Source organism: Lissotriton vulgaris, chromosome 6 (genome assembly GCF_964263255.1).
Source record: "Lissotriton vulgaris chromosome 6, aLisVul1.2, whole genome shotgun sequence".
Classification (NCBI taxonomy): Eukaryota; Metazoa; Chordata; class Amphibia; order Caudata; family Salamandridae; genus Lissotriton; species Lissotriton vulgaris.
The window spans coordinates 414633172-414656628 of NC_141694.1; the positions used below are offsets into that span (position 1 = coordinate 414633172).

At 44.7% G+C, this 23457-nt stretch overlaps 1 protein-coding gene across 1 annotated transcript in view; it reads right to left on the minus strand.

The window, feature by feature from the left end:
* The window catches only part of GCLC (glutamate-cysteine ligase catalytic subunit), a 287303-nt gene that overhangs the window by 104942 nt on the left and 158904 nt on the right, over positions 1-23457 (minus strand). The window contains exons 11-12 of the mRNA XM_086926430.1: positions 10766-10858; positions 10555-10659 (exon numbers count right to left, since the gene is read on the minus strand). Coding sequence (XP_086782556.1) covers positions 10555-10659; positions 10766-10858 — 198 coding nt within the window. The remainder of the gene's footprint in view (positions 1-10554; positions 10660-10765; positions 10859-23457) is intronic.

The window sequence follows — 23457 nt, forward strand, 5'->3', positions numbered from 1 at the left end:
CCCACTGCTTTCCTCAGTGCGAGAAGCAGAAACAAAATGGTAAAACTTCCATTTTAGGTTTCTGCTTCTTGCACTGCGAGAAAACAGAAGTGCCTGGTTGTGGGCGGGCGGGTCTGCTGGAAAGCAGGGGAGGCGTGGCTAGCCCAATGCTGTGGGCCCGACTGTTTGGTCTTCCGCCCAGTGGCCAACAAAACCAGTCATGCGCACTCTCCCTTTTCTCTATGTAGGCTGCCTGCAGCAGCCTACATACCCACCAGTGAACCCCCACCCACCAGTCATGCATTGTAGATATAGGCAGGCAGGGGCAGCTCATACGTTAAGGTGGAAGGGTGGCATTCCACTGCTTTCTCGCGGTGCAAGAAGCAGAAACATAAAATGGAAACATAAAATGGTAAAACTACCATTTTATGTTTCTGCTTCTCGCACTGAGAGAAAGCAGAAGTGCCTGGTTGTGGGCGGACGGGTCTGCTGAAGAGCAGGGGAGGCGGGGCTAAGCCAATGCTGTGAGCCCCCACTGTTTGGTCTGCCCTCCAGGCGCTGACAAAACCAGTCATGCACACTCTTCCTTTTCTCTATGTAGGCTGCATGCAGCAGCCTACATAGGGAAAATGGCCTCCCAATAGGCGCCCAGCTGGGTGCTTTCCGTACCAATCACATCACTGCCATTGCAGTGTTGTGATTAGCTTAGGGGAGGGGATGAAGGCTGTGTGCTGGTGGCTGCCTCTTGTTCAGGAGAGCAGCAGGAAAACGTGGGATTCGGGACCTGGCCAGGAGTTGAGGTGGAGAGGGACACGGGGGATGTATGTTTTATTTTAATTAAAGGCCCCCGCATCACCCCTCCCGCCTGACCCCCCCCCCACCGGTCATGGTAGCCGTGACTGAGAAATCCAGGGTCATCTTGGTCTGCCCTATACAATAAGACATTGACATGGTAGGGGGACCATGAAGGTAGGACGTTTAAACATATTCTCTGTGACATTTTCAGACACCAGTATACACTTGTACACCAGGATCCTTCATTAGGAAATCAAAGTGACTGCCATTGATCTCAGGTCACTTGAACCAGATTCCGGAGAGCAAGTAACTCCACACTTCGGTTTACTCACATCACACTCATATCTATAGTGCCTAGTGAGAGAAGCACTGTTTGTACATAAGCTGTGAAGGTTATAGGAGCGCTACATACGAGCATATTCCGACTAGAGATAGTTACTTTGAAATCTATGAACAGAGGAAAGCGGCCTGTCTCCTAATGGTGCAGGGCTCCTCGTGAATATTCTTATCACGTGGTCACGTCACGATCTATTGACCTCTCCCTATATGAAATGCTGGTGCGCGAGCCGATGAAGAGGCTGGAAAGCGGAGGGTTAATCGAATTTTGCAAATGGATATGTATCAGCGCTTGAGTGATTTACTGAAAAGTAGGAAGGTGGCGTTTGCTATAACAGGATGCAATATAGTCTCAGTAATGGAGTAGTTTGTGTACATAGGTGTAAGTAGGAGAAGGTACATTCCAGAGAGGGAGGTGGTGATCTAGAATAAGCAGCAACGTTCATGTTTTAGTACTAGGGTGATGGTTGGAGATACCAACGTGATCTGATCTAAGCAGGAGGAAATGTAAACAAATGATGGATGACTTAGTCTAGAAGAGTGATACACAGTGCTTAAAATGGGCCGGTTCAGAGTACCAGCACTTTTTTATTTTGAGGGGGAGATTCCTGGCACTTCTCAGAAAGAAGCAGGTACTCTGGGTACAGAGTACCTGCACTTCACTTTTTTCATTTCAAGCACTCACTGGTACATATTAGTCAGAAGTAGGTGAAGATATATTGAAGAGTGGGGGATATGTTCTCAAACGTTTATTGCAAAGTAGCTAGGGGCATTCGTCTGGAGGGGTAAGGGAAGGCTGTAATAAAGAGGGTATATACATTCCACACTGTGGCGATTTGGAGTAGCAAGAAAGGATACGATCTGCTAAGGAGGTGATATATCATAAAACGATAAGTGAAAACGTTTTGTGTTTGATGAGAGAGCGCGGTGAAGGGCTGTACTTTAGGCCGAATGTATACATATGGATGACAGGGATGCAATGTACAGCCTCAGCGGGAATATAGTCTAGTGTGGGAGTGATATATTGTAGGGCAGAAGAGGGGTTATTTAGAAGAGCCGGGGTGATCTCTACCAGCAGCAGAGGATATATTTTTGGAGGGTTTATATATTCGAGTGGCATGTAGAATATTTTCTGGAGCGGGGTGACTCAGTCATCCTCCTGCTAGAACCATATGACCGAGGAACCTGCAGATTAACAGCACATTGCTATATCATACACTCAAATAACTGGACAACAAACCATCTCATTTCAATAGCGATTGAATTTTTCCAAGGCTCTCTGGAGAGAAAAGCTCTCTTAGCCAATTATACGCAATGCTTTAGAATGCACAAATCAGAAGAATTAACATAGAGCGTAAGGTAGTAGTCAGAGAAATAAAATACGCCCTGCTTGAAACCAATAAATGAGGGAGTGTGATGAGCGAGCTTGGGAGTTGTTCAGGGTACTGTCCTTCCGATCCTTCATCCTTCTTTCAGTCATTTTCCGCCTTTGCCTCTTCTTTCCTCCTGTCCCTTGTCACCCTTCAATACATACTTCGGTCTCGCCCTCCTTCTTTCAACCATCCTTCCTTCTATGGATTCCTGTCTTCTTCCTTCGTATCTCCGTCCATCCATGCATCCACCAATTTTCTTCTTTTTCTTTAAACCTAGCCATCCTTCTCTTCAGCCTCTCATAATTCTCTTCAATCATCCACAATTCTCGCCTTCACCCCTCTTCTCTCCATACAGTCTTCCCCATTCTCTCCATCCATCTTTTATCTATCTCTGCATCCGTCCTTCTAGCTATCCATCTCAGTCTATCCATTTTTCTCTCATCACACCCTCCCTTCCATTCTCTTCTGTTTCATGTATTCTTTCACCACACAGCTGCATCATTCGATCTACACACTGCTCCCGTTTCTAGACCAGCGCTCTCCAATCAAATGAAAATAAGCTATAAGCAATAAGTTTGATGTTTTTAAAAAAAATAAAAAAAAATGTCTTATATTAATCTGAACTGCCTGGATGCACTCCCCAAGCTGATTAAGAGGGGAATTGTGACACCCCGGTTGGAACATGTACATTAAATGTATTTTTTCTTTTAACTTTGATTTTTGTTAGTGCGATTAAAAACATTTATTTAGAAACAGTTAATAACTGAAATATTGATATGTACCAGAGGAATGCAATGTACCCCGCAGCACACCATGGGATGAAGCGCTGAAGGTGATGGGTGAGAAAGGAAACCTCAGAAGTATAACCTACACAGGGAAAACCTGTAACTGCATGATTCTGAAGGATTGTTCCTTTAAAATTAGGAGATTGTAGTGTCAGCACAACAAGCAGTAGAGTGGTATGGCAGATTCTGCCCAAGGCGAACAGCCATCTTCGAGTATGCACGCTCAAGCAGTTTTTTCAGAAAGAGGCGCATGTCCCTTTCTGCTCCTTTTATTTTGTGCAGAGCGGGGTCATGAAGCTCGAATTCGGTCTTACTCAGTAGTGAACCTCCGGCCTGAAAGTTAAACACAGATGCCCGTCACTACGCAATATACTCTGGGCGGTAGGTGGGCAGCTTTAAGCTAGAGCTGTTAAAATGTCTCCTCAGATCAGGAGGGAGTTTCGAAATGTTATCAGAACTACAGTTTTCTAGCCTACAGAGGTCACGAAATGCACATCCTGGGCAGCGCCATGAATACAGTATTTTCAGTGGTTTATTCACGCAGTAGTCATGACGACCCCTTTTTAGGAGATATATAATCCTCTCCAAAATGAACTGGCATTTGGCAACACTAGCTCTCAGAAATTTCAGAAAGAATTAGTTCTTAAGAGAGCACAATATATCCCGTGGAGTTGAATAAACCTACAGCTGCTGCCTGACATGCTTGCACAAAGGTGAACAGACTAGTTTGAACCTGTTTATTTAAGTACACAGCACATCCCTTCTTAATTCTGCGCAGTACTTGTATTCGTGGAATTCAAGAAATACCACCTCAGTTTAGTACAAACCATCACTTCTGAAAGAATAGCACACAGTGGCACAGACAGAGAGCACGTGGTAGGCTGGCGTCTGATATGCATCCGGTTAGACTGTCAGTTTTGCCAGTCACTGTCTTTGTTAGAACAGATTCACAATTGCTTTATTAACCGTTCTGCTTTCTCAAATTTGCTTGAAAATACACCATTCGTCCACTGCAGTGAATTACAATAATTATTTTATGTCCGACCACTTTCAAATGTCACCAGCCGCCGCTGGAGGCAGGGTTCTTATAAAAGATGTTTTATAAGCCATGGTGTTGGAAAAATTAATTAGTCTTACGGTGGAGGTAAATCATGGGGAAGGTTTAGAGGGAAGGTGAACTTGGGATGTATGGTAATGGATCTGAATTATTTGTTTCGTTTGAATGAATGATCACAGAGTTGGCTTGTATTTAAACACAGGAGGCATGATGTGGACATTACATTTGGGGCTTATCATGATTGATTTGTAGACACAATTTTCGGTGCTTGATGAGTTATTGTGCATTATTACTGTTGAAAAATGAGTGGGGCTGATAATCATTTTAGATACCCCTGAGGAAGGTCGAAATCATAATGAACAAAAAGTGTGATAAACTAAGGGTGTATTTCAGACTTTCTTACAGGAAAAAATAATTAGTCATTTTTCCTATTGCAAATTCCCAGCCATGTAGGTTAACATTACATGAAATTATTCAATAATAACTAAAGCTCGGGTGGGGGTGTACAAATACCATTCAAAGACTGCCCAGAATGGTATTGATAAATCCACAATATGCTATTGTTGAATGTATCCTAACATGTATAGACAAGCAGTTATAAGACTGACTGTAAGCTACAATTCAGCCCTCTAGTGCTCGGACCCCAATTGGCTGGAGTTAAGAGCATTGCTTTGAAGAGGTGATAAGAAGCCAGGGGGTCAGACAGCCATATTGGGCTCTGCTACATAGGAATGCTATGACAGAGGGAGGGGTTGTAAACCATCCTCTTCAAAGAGAGGCTGGGAGAGATTGTTTAAGTCACACAGGTACAGCTCTAACCTCTAAACCCAGCCAAATGCTAGGATTAAGACAGGAATTCCCAGATGTAAGGGGAAGAAACACATGTAGATGAAACCACCCTGTAGGCTGGTTTAGTTAGGTCTTCTTTCTCTGCTGAAAATTCTGACACATTGAATTTTGGAGAAATAGGGCTTTCTGGGAGACCATTGTGCCACACTGGAGGAAGTGGTCATGCTCTGGGGTGTTGCCCTGCACCTCACTGGACAGGAGTGCCCTTCAGCTTGACCCCAGAGAAAACTGAATAAGCATCTGAGAGGGGCAGTGTCACTTTATCTGCTGCTTGACACTTAAGAAAGAAGGGTCCATGCTGGAAGTTTGATTTGCACCAACCAGGCCCTGCACTCTGAAGACTGTGCCTGCTGCATTATTTGAAACTACAGCACTTTAGATGTACTATGCTTCAAGAGGAATAAAAAATTAACTCCACCGAGAGTTCCCTGCCTGGAGTGTATACAGTGGACTTTTAAGGGTGTTGTTTAAGTGCCTTGTGGGAATTGTAGTTCCCAACCTTTAAAAAACCATTTTGGAGATTCCAGCCCCTTGGATTGCTTTTTGGACACTTCGGACCTGCAAGAGGAACTCCTGGAACTAGTTCCTCACGGAATCCGGCCTGCTGGAGGAAGCTGTACGACGTCTGGTGAGAAATACTCCAGGAAAGTTTTTAAGTGTGAAGGTAAAATTTTGACCAGGGCTCCACTGAGGTCGGCCTCAAACTTTGACTTTGTACTAGTCAGAAGCAACCAAATGTCCATAGTGGCACTATTGGTTTCTAATGACTAGCAATAATTTAATCTAAAAATTTGTATAGCTGGTTCCCTACAGTGGTTATTTTTTTCATTTTTGTTTCATTTTAAAGAAAGAAATACTTCCTATTTTTACAAATTGATGTTGGATTTGTATTGTGTCTTAATTATTTAATGAATTGATATTTTTAAATCCTTTACACAACTGTCTTTGAAGTTAAGCCTACCTGCTCGCAGACAGGCTACCATGGGAATAATTTTCTAAGACCTATTGTGAGCATTATAATGTGTTTGTGGTATTATTGCCAGTGGAAAATGCATATCGGCCATTACTAATAATCCACTTTCCAACAAGGACACTGGCAGATAGGCTACCATCTGACAAGTCTCTCTTGCCGTGCCCACTGCCACAAGAATCTCTTTCCAAAACTCCAAGGGCTGACACCCCTCTGCTGATATAATAGATGGTATTGCTATTGCCAAACAAGACCTGAATGCCCCTGCTTCATACTGAAGGGAGAAATGCCTTCAGAGCAAGGTAAATCAGCCGCAGCTCAAGCACATTTGCAGACATAGTTACAATGCAAAACAAATGCCCAAAGCAGTCAAGTTGCCCATGTGGATTCCCCTACCCAGTGAAATGTATGGGATCAGGGCAGCCTACACTTGCAAAGGGCTAAACAGATGATCCACCAGGATGCTGGAGGGGTGCATCAATCAGTGCAGGTAAACTGACTGGGAAGGTGTACACCTGAATTGAGACTCCCTTGACATCGGAACCCTTTCAGTCACAGGTACCACTTCGAAGGCTCTAATCCACCATGAAGCTTGCACGAACCAGCAGAATGCGCAAGGCTGTGCGTCCACGCAGACAAGAGATCTTTAGGACCACAAGATATTTTGGAGTCCAAAATCTCTCAATTGTCACTTATTACCCATAATCTTCTGAGGAGCAAAAGTTTTCATGACCGTCATGTCTAACACTACACCCATAAAGATCAACCTATGTATTGGAGAGAAGTAAGACTTTTGGACATTGATGGTAAAGCTCAGGTAGTAGAGAAGAGTCATCATGCACCGTTTGGGTCCCACAGCAGCTCTCTAAATTTTCTTCCCTGAAGAAGTCTATCTGATTAGGGACGGAACGTGTTGGCTGTGTCCTTGTCTCTGCATTTAAAGCGCAAGAAAAAGAATAAAAAATAAACTTTCAGTAAAAATCTTAAGTTCTGTGATGTCTAGTTCCTTTACTGTGACATTGTTGTAACTCTGCTTCTCTATTCTTTGGAGGGATACACTCACTGTAGAGAAACTTTATATATTTCTTTTACTCTTGTATGTTTGTGCTTCTCGCTTTACCTTACATTATATCAAATTTCGGATCTTCTGGATGATTGGCCCCAAGAATGAGAACCTACTATTTGAGGGAAATGTACAGAGTGCGGCATTACTATTTTACAGTTGTTCTAGCAGCTCCGATATTAAGGACAAAGAGCACATGCAGGTAGAAGGAGAATAGTCTGGGAAGATATATAGGAATGGTAGGACGTAACTCTTGCAGAACATCTCAATGGCTTTGCCATTTGCATTGATTGGCACTCATTTGGTGAAAAGTGAGAGACCCTCCCCCATGGAAAAAGTGGTTTAAGTGAGAGAAGTGTCAGAGAGGCTTTGTGGCAGCAAATCCAGCAGCCTGATTTGCTGCTCTTGCTTCTTTGGAGACCTTTTGACCCACCCCTCCATTGAAAGAAATGCTACATTTGCTGAAGTGTCTAGACTGACTGACAGGGCGTTCTGCCAGGACTGCTGGTCTCTCAAGTAGCTCCCTGCACTTTCTGCATAGCTGAGGGAACTTCTCCGTAGGTAAAGCCAGGTCCAGCGAAAAGGCTATGCCTTCCTATTTGTGAAGTCTGCCAGGGATGAGTTCGCTCATCAACAGGTGGGTACATCACAATGGCCTGGATATCGCTTGAAATCCAAGCATGTTACTATAAAGTGACAGCTGTGTCAATGGATCAGATCATGGTATCCTCAGAATCCAAACCGTACATTGTAATCTTTTGAGGCATCCAAGCCATCAGAGCAAGGAAGGGAAGGAAGAAAATTATTGACCTCACAGAATCATGATCATCTCTGTCCCCACAGGCCTCATTAACTATGGCTATTGCGACAGATGAAGAACACTTCCTTTAATGCCCAAGAGGCTGTTCTCCACTGCAAACGCGGACCTTCTCTTTCGCTAGTTTTAGGATTTCCACCAACTTACAGTGTACTACAAGAAACTTTACGGTACCTGAAAACAGCATATGGGGTGATGGCATGGATGGCGCAGTTGTCCATGACATCTTAGGTACTGAGGCCTGAGCCTCTGTGGTCAGGAGGCATCAGTGTCTATGTTGGAGACATTGGAAGGAGGGGTCCAGAAGGAGGAGTCTGCCATTTGGCAGTGACCAGACGCAGGTCCCTCACCCAACCTAATGATGCCACAAAGTCTGACTCAAAAGGACTTGACTTGTGCAGGGTAAGCAAAAGGTGTCTAATTCAGTATGAATCTTCTACAACTTCAGAGTCTGCTCAAGGGATGAGGCCGAAATTGGGCCATGACTCAATACAAACCCAGGAATGTTTCCTTGAAGATAAGGATTTCTTCTTTCCATGGTGTTGTGTGCTTTTGTGATAAGATCTGTAAGAATATTCACTCACGGGTGACTTAAATTTAGAACAAGGGGTATGATTTAGGCTATTTCTCTGGGCCTTGGTAAAAAATAAATGGACTTGTGCTTTCTAAAGAACTGTGGGTGCATCAAGAAACACAAATTGCAGCCAGCTGTGTTGTGATGAAATTTAAGACACCACTTGAAAATGTGCGGATCTGATAAAACAATCTGCCTTCGGAATATATATGGCAGAGCTTAAACCCTTAACCTTCGGAGGGGATGTTTGACTTAGTTGCTGTCATAACTGGGAGAAATATCTGGCACTGAACCACAAAAGAGAGCTCCAGACTTTTTACAGTATCTGTGGAGAAACTGGACGGACAGTCAGAATTTTATATACGGTTGGCATCCTGCCTGGCAGGTAAAGTCAGGACCTGAGCCACATGGCACCACCTGGGGAGCTACTGCTGGAAAAAGCTGTTCCCAGACAGTCAGATATCTGGGGGATTCCCTAAAGATAAGGGCTCTACAGGAAGATATATTCATTACAAATGATCAAAATGTAGCTATTTGTTGCAAGTAAACTTTGTAAAGGCATAAGCAAATAATCTGTGTGATTATCTATTATGTGAAAAAGATGTACTCACCCAACCGAAACAGTTGTGTGCACATCATAGCATTTGAAGTTGAGATATTTAAACAAAAAAATTAAAAGCTAGAAAAAATTAAAAGAAACCAATTTACACTGACATTTCTAGCCATAAATGGATTAAAGAGTTTCAACCAGTAAGATTTGTAATGCTTTTATAGGTAAATCCATACAAATCGCAGAGATCTCCAGACGCGCAGAAGCTGCAAACTTGCCGCAACCACGGTTCTTCTTTAATTTGAACAACAATCTAATAACATAAGATATTCAGCCTTGAGAAAGACCTGCCTGCTGGCCCCTGGGAGAAACACGCGTCTGCTGTTCTTTGCTTTTGCACATGCTTTCGAATAAACAAAAACAACTATAACCGAGTACTCTACTTCCTGTATATACCACATCCAATACGAAACCTTGGGATTTATTTACCCTGCAAATTCATAAGATCAAGAGGGCACAAACCAATCACAAACGTGAATACTTAACTTAAAACAGGTGGCCTCTGGGTGAAACCATTTTGGTATGTGCTACAGTCCAAATTGGGTCTTGACAAAATTGTGTGTGAATCCTGGTAACACCCATCATATTTAAAGACTCTCTAATGCTTTTATATGACTGACTACCAACAGTCCATTGCAGTACCTATTACTGGGGGTTTTCAGTGATATTACGGACCTGTCACTATCCCCTCAATTCTTCACAGATTAACATTGTGCTGGTATACCTAATATATAAGGCTCCCTGTTATACATTTTTACTGATTTTTACAGATAAATACCGACAGAATACAGTTATCTTCTTGTCTGTATTTATTTTTTAAATATGGATAAAAACGGAAATCTGGTGCTTTTTTGGGAGCTTCAATATTTTTTGCCATGACTGTCAGGCAAATAGTTGTGCAGATTGATAGGTAAGGGAGTTAAACAAAGATAATAATTTTAGTAAAGCATCTCATTTAGCAGTAGATATGCACAAGGTTGAAATTTGCATATTTTCATATAAGTGCATTGATTTCTCTTCTGCGCGTGTATATATATATATATATATATATATATATATATATATATATATATATATATATATATATATATATAAAATTGAAACCTGGCAGGCATTCAAGCATGAGTGCATATTTATCCGTTAAATAAATGTGGAAATATACTATTTTCAGCTTTATTTTTTCTCAAAACCCAAAATAAATATGGATACATACAGATAAAAGTAGCAAAAAATAACTATGGATAAAAACCAGACGAAAATGTCAAAAACATAAATACCATAATACCAGGACCCCTACCTATAAAGAAACAATCTGAGTGAAAGCACAAAACACAACTTAACCTTACCTTCGATAACGGTATAAGGAAATCAAGTTTGTATGAAAGAATCACTCTGGTTAACAATACCACAAACACGACGTATGCAGAGTTCTCGAAATCCGTCAACTGGACCTAGGCAACACAATGTCAAAGAAGTTTGCTTATAACCAGCAGGTGGCATTCAGTGTATGAACTGAAAGTTGTTGTGAAAGTAAATTTTGTGAAGCAGAAATGTTACCTCCATGGGCCGGAATTCTACTCTCCACCCGATATCTGAATTTGGAGGTGGTGGTTTAAATCGCATAGTCTGCCAATTTGTAGACTGGATATTCTAAAATGGAAATAAACATTTATTTGTACCAGCATCATTTACCATGTCCTCCATACATGTAACTAAACAAAATGTAAAAATAATTTGTCTCCCAAAGGAGTATACATTTAAGTCATTAGCATGAGTCCATCTCGTAAACATAAATATGTTGGATCAAAATAGGCAAGGCTTCCCTATGTAGCTCTCTTCTCCCACTCACCAGAATTAACATTTCAGTCAATTGGCTTAATATTACTGCTTGGACTCGGGCTCCAGAATGGATGCCCAAGTAGGCCAATCATTTCTGCAAAAACTGTAAGAGTAAAATGGCTAATGCTATTGGTTGACCTCGCTCGTTTTTACTCTCCTTCATTATGTTTCCCTCTTGTGATAGAGCCCGTATTCACAAACGCAAACAAAGACCAGACCACATAACGGAAAAGGTAATATTGTTTCTAGTTATGCAATACTAGAACACCCATGAACAACCTACCCACAACCCCAGTAAGGAAAACTTTACCTGTAAACCTATTTCTCAGTCATGGCTGTTCTTACTGAATCTATGAACAGTAGAATATCTATGTGCATGTGCGGGATCCATTGAGCACGATTTTAAAAACATTTCCGACCATGAAAACTTGCAATGCTTTCTACTTATTCGCTTTTTGGATTTTAAAAGGTAAATTTAATTAGCCACATGATAATACATTTGTCCAATGGCGCCGCTATAGTACCCCGTTTTCAAAAAACCTAAATTCGAAGAAAGATAAAGTATAACCCTCTGGGCACACACTGTCAGATAGACACAGTCCCTTTAAGAAACTACAGTCACCCATCATGCAGTGCAGGGTCAGTGAGGCAGTTCATTTTTAGAATACACAGCGAATGATTGCCGTTCTGATCGCCTACTCGATAAAAAAACTTTGAAACAGGTAGGTGAGTGGGTTGGCTATGGATAGGGGAAGAATGACCATTACAAAGATTTAGGACTATAGGTAAGGAACTTTGCCTTCTCGGTCACAGAATGTTTCTCTGATACCCGTAAATATAGCAGGAAACTAAATACTCTTAATGACGGAGGAGAGTTCCAAGGAGTAGAGAGAGAGAGAGGAGAAGAGAGAGAGGGAGAGAAGAGAGAGAGGAGACGTGAGAGAGAAAGAGAGGAAGAGAGGGTAGAGAGAAAGAGGGGGAGATGGAGAAGAGAGGAGACGAGAGGAGGAGGGAGAGAGGGAGAGGGGAAGAGAGAGAGAGAAGAGAGAGGAATAGAGGAGTGGGAGAGGGAGAAGAGAGAAAGAGAGAGAAGAGAGGGGGAGAGAAAAAGAGGGTGAGAAGGGAGAGAGAGAGAGAGAGAGAGAGAGAGAGAGAGAGAGAGAGAGAGAGAGAGAGAGAGAGAGAGAGAGGCAGAGGGGAAGAGGGAAAGAGGAGGAGAGAAGAGAAAGAGAGGAGAACGAAGAGGAGAGGGAGAGGGGGAGGGAGAGAGAGAAAGAGAAAGAAAAAGAAGAGGTGAGGAGGAGAGAAAGAAAGAGGGAGAGGGAGAAATGAGAAAAGAGAGAAAGAGGAGAAGAGAGCGGAGAAGAGAGAGAGAGAGAAAGAGGAGAAGAGAGAAAGAGAAGAGAGAGGAGAAGAGAGGAGAAGTGAGAAGAGAAAGGGAAGAAGAGAAGAGAGAGAAGAGAGAGAAGAGAGAGAAAGAGAAGAGAAGAGAAGAGAAAGAGGGAAAGAGGGGGAGAGGGAAAGAGGAGAAGCGAGAGAGAGGAGAAGAGAGGAATAGAGGAGTGGGAGAGGGAGAAGAGTGGGGGAGAGAAAAGGAGGGGAGAAGGGAGAGAGGGGGAGAGAGAGGGGAAGAGAGAAAGGGGAAGAGAGAAAGAGGAGGAGAGAAGAGAAAGAGGAGAAGAGAGAGAAGAGGAGAAGAGTGGGGAGAGGGGGAGGGAGAGAGGGGGAGGGAGAGAGAGAAAGAGAAAGAGAGAAAGAAAAAGAGAAGACGTGAGGGGGAAATAAAGAAAGCGGGAGAGCGGGAGAAAGGAGAAGAGAGAAAGAGGAGAAGAGAGAGAGGAAGAGATTGAGAGAAGAGAGAGAAGAAAGAAGAGAAGAGAGAAAAAAGAAGAGAGAGAGAAGAGAGAGAAGAGAGAAGAGAGAGAAGAGAGGAGAGAGAGAAGAGAGAGGAGAGAAAGCGAGAAAGGGAGAAAGAGGGAGAAAGAGGGGGAGGGAGAAAGAAGAGCGAGAAAGAGGAGAAGAGAGAAAGAGCGAAAGAGAGAAGAGAGGGTAAGAGGAGGAAGAGGGAGAAAAGAAGAGAAGATAGAAGAGGAGGGGAGAGAGAGAGCGAAGAGAAAGTGAAAGAGAAGAGAGAGCGAAGAGAAAGTGAGAGAGAAGAGAGAAGCGAGAGAGGGAGAGAGGAGAAGCGAGAGAGAGGAGAAGAGAGAGGAAGAGAAGAGAGAGCGAAGAGAGAAGAAAGAGAAGAGAGAGAAGAGGAGGAAAGAAAGACGAGAAAGAGAGAAGGAAGAGAGAGAAGCGAGAAGATAGGAGAGAGAGAGTAGAGAAGAGAGCGAAGAGAAAGTGAGAGAGCGAAGAGAGAGAAGAGAGAGCTAAGAGAGAGAGCGAAGAGAGAGAAGAGAGAGCTAAGAGAGAGAGAGAGGGAGAGTGGAGAGTGGAGAGTGGAGAATGAATGAATGAATGAAGCGGGATTTATATAGCGCATGGCTGCCCGAGAGTGTCCCAGCGCTGAGATTGCATATACAGCTGAGGGGAGGGGGGGAGGGCAGAGGGGCGCAGAGGGGCAAAGAGGGACGGGAAACTTTATTGTGGGAAGAGGTGAGTTTTGAGTAGCTTCCGGAATTTCAAGTAGTTGGGTTCGGCACGAAGCTGGGTTGGAAGGGCGTTCCATAGGGTAGCAGCTGTAACCGAAAAGCGTTGTCCTCCAGTACGGGCTTCCTTTACTCTATGGACAGCGGCCAGGTTACTTTGGGAGGAACGGAGGGACCTATTGGGTTTGTATGGGTAGAGCATGGTCTTCAGCATCGGGGGCCCTAGGTTTTGCATGGCTCTATGGGTGGTGCATAGGGCCTTGAATATGACTTTCTCGGATCGGCAACCAATGAAGTGCCTTTAGGGCTGGTTTGGCAGATGCTCTTCGGGGTGTTCCTGTCAGAATCCGAGCAGCGGCATTTTGTGTTCTCTGAAGAACATTGATGGTAGCTTCTGGAGCCGCCAGGAAGAGGGCGTTGCTATAATCTAACCTAGATAGTATTAGGCCCTGGATAAGCATTTTTTGTGATTGTGCGGGGAGTAGTGGAAGAATCTTCCTGGCTGAACGAAGTAAACCCACACAGGTACCGGCTGTTTTTTCTGCCTGTGTTTTCAGAGATAGATCCTGTTCTAGCCAGAAGCCTAAACTCTTGAGTTCCGTCTTGGGCTGAGGAAGGGGACCTAGGCATGAGGGCCACATGGCGGAGGGAAGAGGTGATATTGGATGTCCCAACAACATGAGCCCGGTTTTGGAGCCATTAAGTTTCAGCCTTGAGTTGGACATCCAATCATGGATTCCCTCAAGACAGCCATGGAGGTGAGAAGAGGAGAGAGAGAAAACTGAAAGTGAGACACATACCCTAGTAGAGGAACGCTTTTAATTGTGTATGTAACTCATGTTTTCCCTGTAATAAGAACAGTATTTATAGAATACTGGTTTATGATAAATATAAAGGCAATTGCCCTTTCACAAAAAATCTTATAAAAATATATTCGCTGTAAAATCTGAAAGTTAAAGTAATATGATTTAGGTGAAAATTTCAGTGACTACGTAACATTTTAAACAAATTTTAAAAAATACTGAAATGTATCAGTTATTTATCTCAAGTAACCATAACTTGTGTCCTAAAGTAACTTGTCTCTAATAAAAGAGAGAGGGACCCCAAAACCAAAGGGATAGGGTTCCACAATTGACGCAAGTCAGAAAGTAATTCCCTTTGGGCGAATTAACATTAGTACATAAGTACTCACAAACATACAGTGGACTAACCAATACCTCACATATAACAAGGAAGCAATGCAAATAGGTGAAAATTACAATATATGTGAAAACACTCTGGAAAAAATAAAGTATTTAAAACAATTTATTAGCATACATTACATCAATTAAAAACTGAAAATTGGGAAACAAATACAGGACGGAACAGTAATCAATAAAAACAACATTCCAATAAAAAAGGAGTTTACAGGGAGAAAGGACTAAACTCAAACACAAAACAGTAATTTTGAATTTTTCCTTAATTTGTAATCCCGGATTAGCTCCTAGTGACTGGAAGAAAAAGGTTAAAAACGCTGCGTCCAAAGCACGCGGTAATTCTATTAGTAGTTCCGACTTCCACCTCTCAATGGAGCGTTTTACGGAATAGGTGAGGTTCAAGGTTCAGGGTTCCAGTAGGATACCCACTACACGAGGCAATTTCCTCTCTGTAGACCCTTTTATCTGTAAACCTCGTACGTCCCGCGTGAATGTCTGCTCGTCTTACCGGCTAAGCTGGATGCGTCAACGATACTGAAATTTATATAAATGCTTCTCGCCACTGTTTTTAATCAGAAGTCTGAACAGATATAGAAGATCATTCGCTGGACGAATATTTCTACTAAATGATAAGGAGGCTGAACACCCCTTATGATACACTGCTAGACCCTTTGCTTGCTTGAGAAGTATTGGGAAACATTTTGTATACACTGTCCTGATGAAGGCGGCTTTAAATTGATTGTACCGCCGAAACGCGTCGATGCCCAAGGAGCTAATCCGGGATTACAAATTAAGGAAAAATTCAAAATTACTGTTTTGTGTTTGAGTTTAGTCCTTTCTCCCTGTAAACTCCTTTTTTATTGGAATGTTGTTTTTAATGATTATTGTTCCGTCCTGTATTTGTTTCCCAATTTTCAGTTTTTAATTGATGTAATGTATGCTAATAAATTGTTTTAAATACTTTATTTTTTCCAGAGTGTTTTCACATATATTGTAATTTTCACCTATTTGCATTGCTTCCTTGTTATATCTGAGGTATTGGTTAGTCCACTGTATGTTTGTGAGTACTTATGTACTAATGTTAATTCGCCCAAAGGGAATTACTTTCTGACTTGCCTAAAGTAACTTGTGCCATGCAGAATCTGGTCATCAATTAAGTAATTTCAGACGTTGTAATGATGTTATCAATCATGTCGTAGAACAGGTCATGAGTGATGTCATTTGTGAGGTCATAAGCAGTGCATGGCGAGGGTCTGTATTATAGGTACTTTAGGGCACAGGTTTTCTATTTAATGGGATGGAGGCATGCAGCTTCCACTGTCATTGGGGGGACTCGTTTCCCTGGGTCATTTTCATAGGGCGGGAGCACGTGCCCTCCCCCTCTGACCCTTTAAGAGCCCCAGTGACACTATCTCCATCCCCTAATGCAAGTACTCACAACAACCAACATTGGGGGCCAGGGAAGGGGACCCCAAGGTCCCTGCAGCCTTGCTGCCTCCCCGTATGCATTCATCCTGGGTGCAGCGGGAGCCAGCATTGTTCCTGCCAGGTAGAAGCAGGTATTTTTCAAGGCTCCCGCCGGGCAGGAGCATTCGGAGTTTCCCTGCCCACGCTCCCGTGGGCAGGGGTTCACTGACAAAATATCGATGCAAAAATATAGAATGCAAAAATATCGACTCCTATACTACAGTTAAGTACAAAAATAGTGAGAAAAAAATATTGTAAAAAATATATTGTACAATATTGAATATTAAATCTGTTAAATAATAAAATGTATATCAAAATAAAGTAGATTTAATATAATTTTTAATATATATAATAAACTTAATATAAAAGTTACACACAGTCATAATGATTCATATATATTTACTTTAAAACAATTAAACTATTCATTTTAATTTATTTTATAATTTTAAAAATTTATAAAAGTACTGAAGTGGAAGAATTATTTGAACACTTCAATATCCAGCATGCACCTGTTAATTACAAAACCTGTGTGATGGATTGAAAGAGGGAGAAATGCATTGAAGTGCAATTCTGTGTCCACTGGTTTCCCTATGAATAAGGAGCAACCTGCTCCGAAAATTGTAGCAGGGGTGCCGATTTGGTCAAAGTTTCAAGGCGAAATCATTTCCGGTGGAGGGCGTCCTTAAGATCTGGGCATGTTGGAAACACTATATATACATATACATATATATTCACAGAAAAAAAACATAGGTTTCACACCAGTTATAGTTAGGAATTAGCATTTAAAAAACCTATTAAATTCACTGAAAAAACCATAGGTTTGACACCAGTTATAGTTAGCTGGAAATTTTACAGACATAAAACCATTGAAATTCCCACGTTATAGTTAGTTGGACTCACTATAACTTGCACGCCTGCAATGCACTGTTGATGACGTCACATATTACATCACTCATGACATGGTTAGTGACATCACTCATGACATCACTGATGACACCATCCAGCGAATGTGTGTCTTTCTGAAAAATAAATATGTTTTATATGTACATGTAGAGGTCGATGGAAGAATAAATGTTTAAATAAGTGTCTTAATGGATGTTTTTAAAAAAAAATTGATTGGTTAACTGGCTTAAGTGCATCTTAGTGAATACATATATTAGCGAGTATTGTTTAAATATTTAAATGTTTGTATCAGTGTTTCACTTTGTGTATAAGTGGCTGCATGGGTTGGTGAGTAGCTACATGTGTGTGTATATGGGTTATTAGATTTTTTTTAGTATCAGTATGAGTGTCTGTATGGTTTGGTGGGGGTGTTACTTAGCACATAGATGCATCAATGACTGACTCACTGTTTGTATGTGCTTTGAAGACAGCATATGTGCAGGACTGTATGGGTGGATGAGTGTGTATATGTGTGTGTTAGTGAGTGAATGACTGTCTCACTAGTGTCTTTATCAGTAACTACATATGTTTTAATCTAGTATATGTGAGTATTGATGTATATAAGTGAGTATATGTGAGAGTGAGAGATTGAAAGAGTTCTTGTTTAAATAAGTATGTGTTTCTATAAGTGATTGTTTAAGAGAGTAAGTATGTGTAAGTTTCCTTAGAAGTAAGGTGGCAGTGAGTGTATAGCTGTATATTCAAATAAATGGATGATCAATAGTTTTTTTTTTCCCCAAAATAGTTTTTCTTGCAGAAAAGACCAGCATGGTATGCAATTACTCTGCCGTCCCCTATACAGGAAAGGCAATATGCGCAGAAAATACTTCATCACACGGCCATTCAGCCCACACCCCGGAGGTTGGGCGGCGTTTGTAAAATGTATGTTAAAGGCACACCAGTGCAGCCGGTAGAGGTAGTCCATATCACTGTAAACATCTGCTTTTGTGGTGTGGGGATGAACCCACTGAAACCCCCAACTCCCCCCCCCCTACAACTTGTCAACTGTATAGCCACTTGATACACCTTGGGCTGTTACCAGGAGTCGTTGTTCACACACATAGACCAATCAGACTACCGCAATTCCCCCCCCAACCCCTTCCACCCCCCCCCGCAACCGCTCATTTTAACATTCCTGTCACCCCGACGGGGCGTCATGTACCAGCATAACCTCATTGTCAGGTGGCATAGTCAACACATGTCTTGGTAGTTCGCAGTTCACATTCCAATTCTCCTCCCACTTCCAAAGCCCTCCCTCATTGCCCTCCCTCTAGACCGTGATACTGCCTCCACTTGGCCCACACCCGTCGGAACTTTTTAGGACATCCCCTCGCCTTGTAAGTTACCCTCTCCGCTGCCATGTAGAGATCGAGCCCCCGTCTCCACTCCTCAAGGGTCGGCAATTCTGCTGCTCCCCAGTGTTTGGCTATGTCTCTCTTGGCTACTACTAGCGCTAAAGCTAGAAAAATGAGCTGGGGACGAGGCAGGTCCACCTCAGTGGTCAGGCCCAGCAGGGCTAGCGTAGGCTCCTGGGCGAGTTCCGCCCCCAAAACCTCTTCCAGCTCTGTAAAGACGTCTGACCAAAAGTGTTGTATGTTTGTACATTGCCATAGGGTGTGGTAGAAGTCCCCCTGGTGGCTACCGCACCGTAGGCATGTAGCGTCTGCAATTTTCCCCATCTTGAGCAGTTTCACCCTATCAAAATATGTCCTATGCAGCACGTTGAGCCGGATGAGGCGGAGCCTGGACTTAATCGCCACCTCCCGGAGGTGCATAAGGACCATCTCCCAGTCAATATCTTCCATCTCACCCACCTCTGCCTCCCACACTCCCCTCAGCCTCCCCAGGTCGCCCAGCATATTATTAGTCAAGGTTTTATAGGTGAGGGAGACCGCTTTACCCAATATGTGCTCCTGGAGTAGTCTACCCTCCAGTGGCGCGTATTCAGGTATGCCCGCGAGTTGTATCTTTTGTGCCCTCCAAGCGTGTTTCAATTGCATGTATTTGAATAATTGTGAGTGGTGGAGCCCGAATTCCGTCTTGAGCGCCTGGAATTCCTTCAATTCCCCCCTGTAGATCATGTCGCCTATGTGGGACATGCTGATGTCGTCCCATCGTTGAAAGCCCCTGAGTTTACCAAGCTCCGGGAGCCACCGGCAGTGCCACAACGGTGTTTGTCTGGTGAGCTTCCCCTCCCAGCCCATGCGTTTGGTCACCAGCCGCCACGCCTTAAGTGTGATTGACGTCGCCGGTAGCAGTGACTTCCCAATCTTTCCGCCATATAAATAGTATAGTACGTTTCTGTTGGAGAGCGTGTGTCTTTCAAGGATATACGTCGGGTGGTCTGCCGGGACATGGATCCAGTCGTTTATGGGTGTCAAGTGTTCCGCCCAGTAGTAGGCCTCCAGATTCGGTAGGGAGATGCCCCCACTGTATTGGTGTCGTTGGAGTCTGTAGGGCTATTCGCGGCTGCTTTCCCAGCCATAGGAAGGTACGAAGGTCTGCATGTATCTTCCGTATCGTATCAGGTGGGAGAGGGTAGTATTCATTCTGGAGTGCATAGAGGAACTTGGGCAGGGTGATCATTTTGTACATCGCTGCCCGGCCCAGGAGCGTGAGTGGTAGCCGTTCCCATCTGTCCATGTCACATACCGCCTCTCTTGTGATTCTGTCAACATTTTTGGAGAAGGAGAGTTCCTCGTCCCGGGTGATATATATCCCCAAGTATAGAAAGCCCGTGGATGTCGTGACCAGGCGTTCTGGGACGTTTCCCCACTGCTCCCTCCCCTGTGGATCGTATAGTATCGACTTGTGCCAATTAATGGTGTGGCCAGCTCGTGCACCAAAGCTGCCCAGTTCCCGGAATAATTCTGGCACTGTTATGTCGGGGCTGGTGATGTATAGGAGCACATCATTCGCGTAGAGTGATATTTTTTCCTGCATCGCCCCTGGGGTGTCTAATGAAAAGCCATGGATGTTTGGGTTCCGTCTGATGTTAATGGCCAGGATTTCAATCGTAAGTGTGAACAGTAGGGGGGATAGCGGGCATCCCTGCCGGGTGGCCCGTTCGACCTTGAATTCGCGGGATAGTTTCCCATTAACTCTCACTCGCGCTCTCGGGGCATGGTATAGGAGCCGTATCCAGCCGCAGATTGCCAGACCGAATCCAAACCTCTGGAGCACCGCCATAAGGAAGGGCCAGTGTACTGCGTCAAATGCTTTTTCTGCGTCAAGGGAGAGGAACCAGTGCTGTTCGCTCCTGCCCTTGACCGCCTGTAGCAAGTTGTGCGTGCGTCTAAGGTTTAGCTTAGTCGCCCTGTCCGGGAGGAACCCTGACTGGTCCATATGGACCAGGTCTGAGATCACCCCCCTCATGCGTGTTGCTGGGATGGTCGCTAACACCTTCACTTCGATGTTAAGGAGGGAAATGGGGCGATACGATGCACAATCCTCTTTAGGTTTGCCTTCTTTGTGGATCGGCACGATGGTGGCCAGCGCGAGGTCAGGTGGTAGCGCATTCTGTTGGAAAGATTCCGTAAGGAGATGTTTAAGGTGTCGTGTCAGGAGGTCCGACGTCTTTTTAAGGAATTCCGCCGGGAACCCGTTGGGGCCTGGCGTCTTGCCCGTTTTTAGGTTCGCTATGGCGTCTGCAATCTCTTCAAGCTTTATGTCGGTATCCAGGGCCGCGCTGGATTCAGGAGATAGGGTCGGGATCTCCGTCTGGCCCAGGTATTGCAGCGCCACATCTACGTCTCCTAGGTCTCTAGCTGTGTAGAATTGTTCGTAGTGGTTCGCGAACGCCTCCGCTATCTCCGCGTCGGTGCGGCGCACAGCCCCATCACCCGTTTTGATTTGCTCCACCCATCGCGCATCTCTTTCCTTCCTGCTGAGCCAGGCCAAAAGCCTACCCGACTTATCCCCCACATCGTATAGACGATGAAGAGTCGCCAGCGACTGTGTCTTCGCCTCATTTGACACCATCTCCCTATAGTTCAGTTGGGCATCCAGCAGGCGCCGCAACGTGTCCTCCCCCTTGTGTGCCTGATATTCCTCCTCTAGTGTTAGGATGGAGGCCTCCAAGGCCGCCACTTCCTCCTGCTGTCTCTGTCTCTGTCTCGCCTCTTTTAGTCTACCCTGTATTCTGTCTCTTAGTACTGGTTTCATCGCCTCCCAGAGGGTTATCCTAGAGGCCACGGACCCTTCATTTTCGGCTATGTACACTTTAATGTCCGCCCTGATTCCGCGAGCAAGGTCTGGGGATTGGATGTCCCATGCCGCCAGGCGCCATTCAGTTCCTCTCCTCCGTCCCGCCCCCCCCCCCACTTTCGTATATAGGGGAGAGTGGTCAGAAATGCCCCTCGCCTTGTATTCCACTACATCGCCCGTCGTTAAGTGTTGCCTAGCCATAAAAAGATAGTCTAGTCTGGAGAAGACTTTGTGTGCCCCTGAGTAAAAGGAGTAGGCGGGATGTATGGGGTGTCGCCATCGCCATATGTCCGTGAGTCCCAGTGTGTTCATCGTTTGTGCCAGAGCTGTCTGTGATCCTCCTCTACGTGCTTGCCCCGTACGGTCTAGTTCATCCGACATCACGTCATTGAAGTCCCCTCCCACTATCTGTATAGTGTCTGCCGTGCCGATGAGGAGTGACGTGATCGCTTGTAATGTACGTGATTGAAGCTTAGGCGGCGCACAGACCGACACTATAGTGTACCGCTGTCTCCTCCACGTCCCTTGAACCCCCACATATGTGCCCTGTGGGTCGCTCCATGTGTGTGTGACGCAGAAAGGCGGTGATTTCTTAACCAGTATCGCTACTCCCCTCGAGTCCGAGGTGTACCCCGCATGTGCCAGGGCTCTGAGCCTACCTCTCGCAATGAATGGACATTTGTCACCTTTAAGGTGGGTCTCCTGCAGGAGAACGACATCCGGTGCCAGCCTCTTAAGATAAGTATTCACCAGGCCCCGTTTGACTTTTGCACCGAGGCCGTTAACGTTCCACGTCAAAATGGATAAAGCCTCCTCCTCCCCTGGTTGCGCTGTTAGTGTACCTGCCATCTTGTGTGTTGAGTCTCATCTATTAGCGGTGCGTATGGTGGGTGTGGCTGTGAAAGTGGCAGAACATGTGTCTGTGCGTGTCCCCCAACTGTGGCTACCCCCCACCCTTGTCCCTCCCTCCCCCAACTCCAAATAACTCTGGTCCCCGTTGCACCCCCCCCTCCCCACCACCCTCCCCTTCCAGACTCATCCCAATCTAGGGCCGAGCTTTCAGTGGGAGACGGTCTGTCGCCCACCCCCTTCTCCCCTTAACTCAACTGGCCCTCACCTTTCACCCCAACTCGAAAGGCTGTGAGAGCTCCAGGCCCAGTGTCGATTCTAGCCTAATGTCACAACCGGCTCAAAGAAAGAAAACATACACTGGACATGGAAAAGATAACAAAACTGAAGAGAGGACTGTCAACTTGCGTGTCTTCGTGCCTCCCGGCCGTCGTCTCTAGAATGCCACTCTGTAGTTTTCATGAGTGTGAGTCTTGCGTGGCGGAGTCCGTTCCACTCAGTTTGCCAGACGAGTCCCGTTCCAGATCGTGGATTTCCTTTTCCAGTGGGTGCATCGAGTCTCCCTCCTCATTGGGGTTTGCCTCCTCAGGGTCTGATTCACCATCTTCTTGTCGAACATCGCCGTCTCCGTCTGAGAGTGCCGATTGACGTGGGGCCTGTCGCCGTGCGCCTGCCGTTGAGGATTCTCCCGGTGATTCCGATCGTCCTCTTCTAGCCCCCGCGGATGTGCGGGCTTGATATGGTGTCCCAGGAGTGCGGGAGAGCAGCCTCCTTGATTTCCGCCTTTGTGGTTTTGGGAGCCCCCAGTTGACTCTTTCTCTCAGTGACCTGTCCGATGCCTCGCGTCCTGCCGCCTCTCTGCTGTTGAGGATAGGCCTCTCCTCTAGCCACTGCCATGCGTCCTCAGGGTGGGTGAAGAAAATTGATTTGTCTTTGTAAAGGACCTTGAGTTTCGCTGGGAAGAGCAGCATGTAGGTGATCTTTAGTGTTCTCAGTTTTGCTTTCACCTGGTCGAAGGAGCGACGCTGTTTCTGGACCTCCTGGCTATAGTCCCGGAAAATCATGATGTTAGTGTTTTCTAGCCGGATCTCCCCCATTTTTCTGGCCTCACGAAGAATTAGATCTCTATCCGCAAAGTTCAGGAAGCGTGCTATCACTGGTC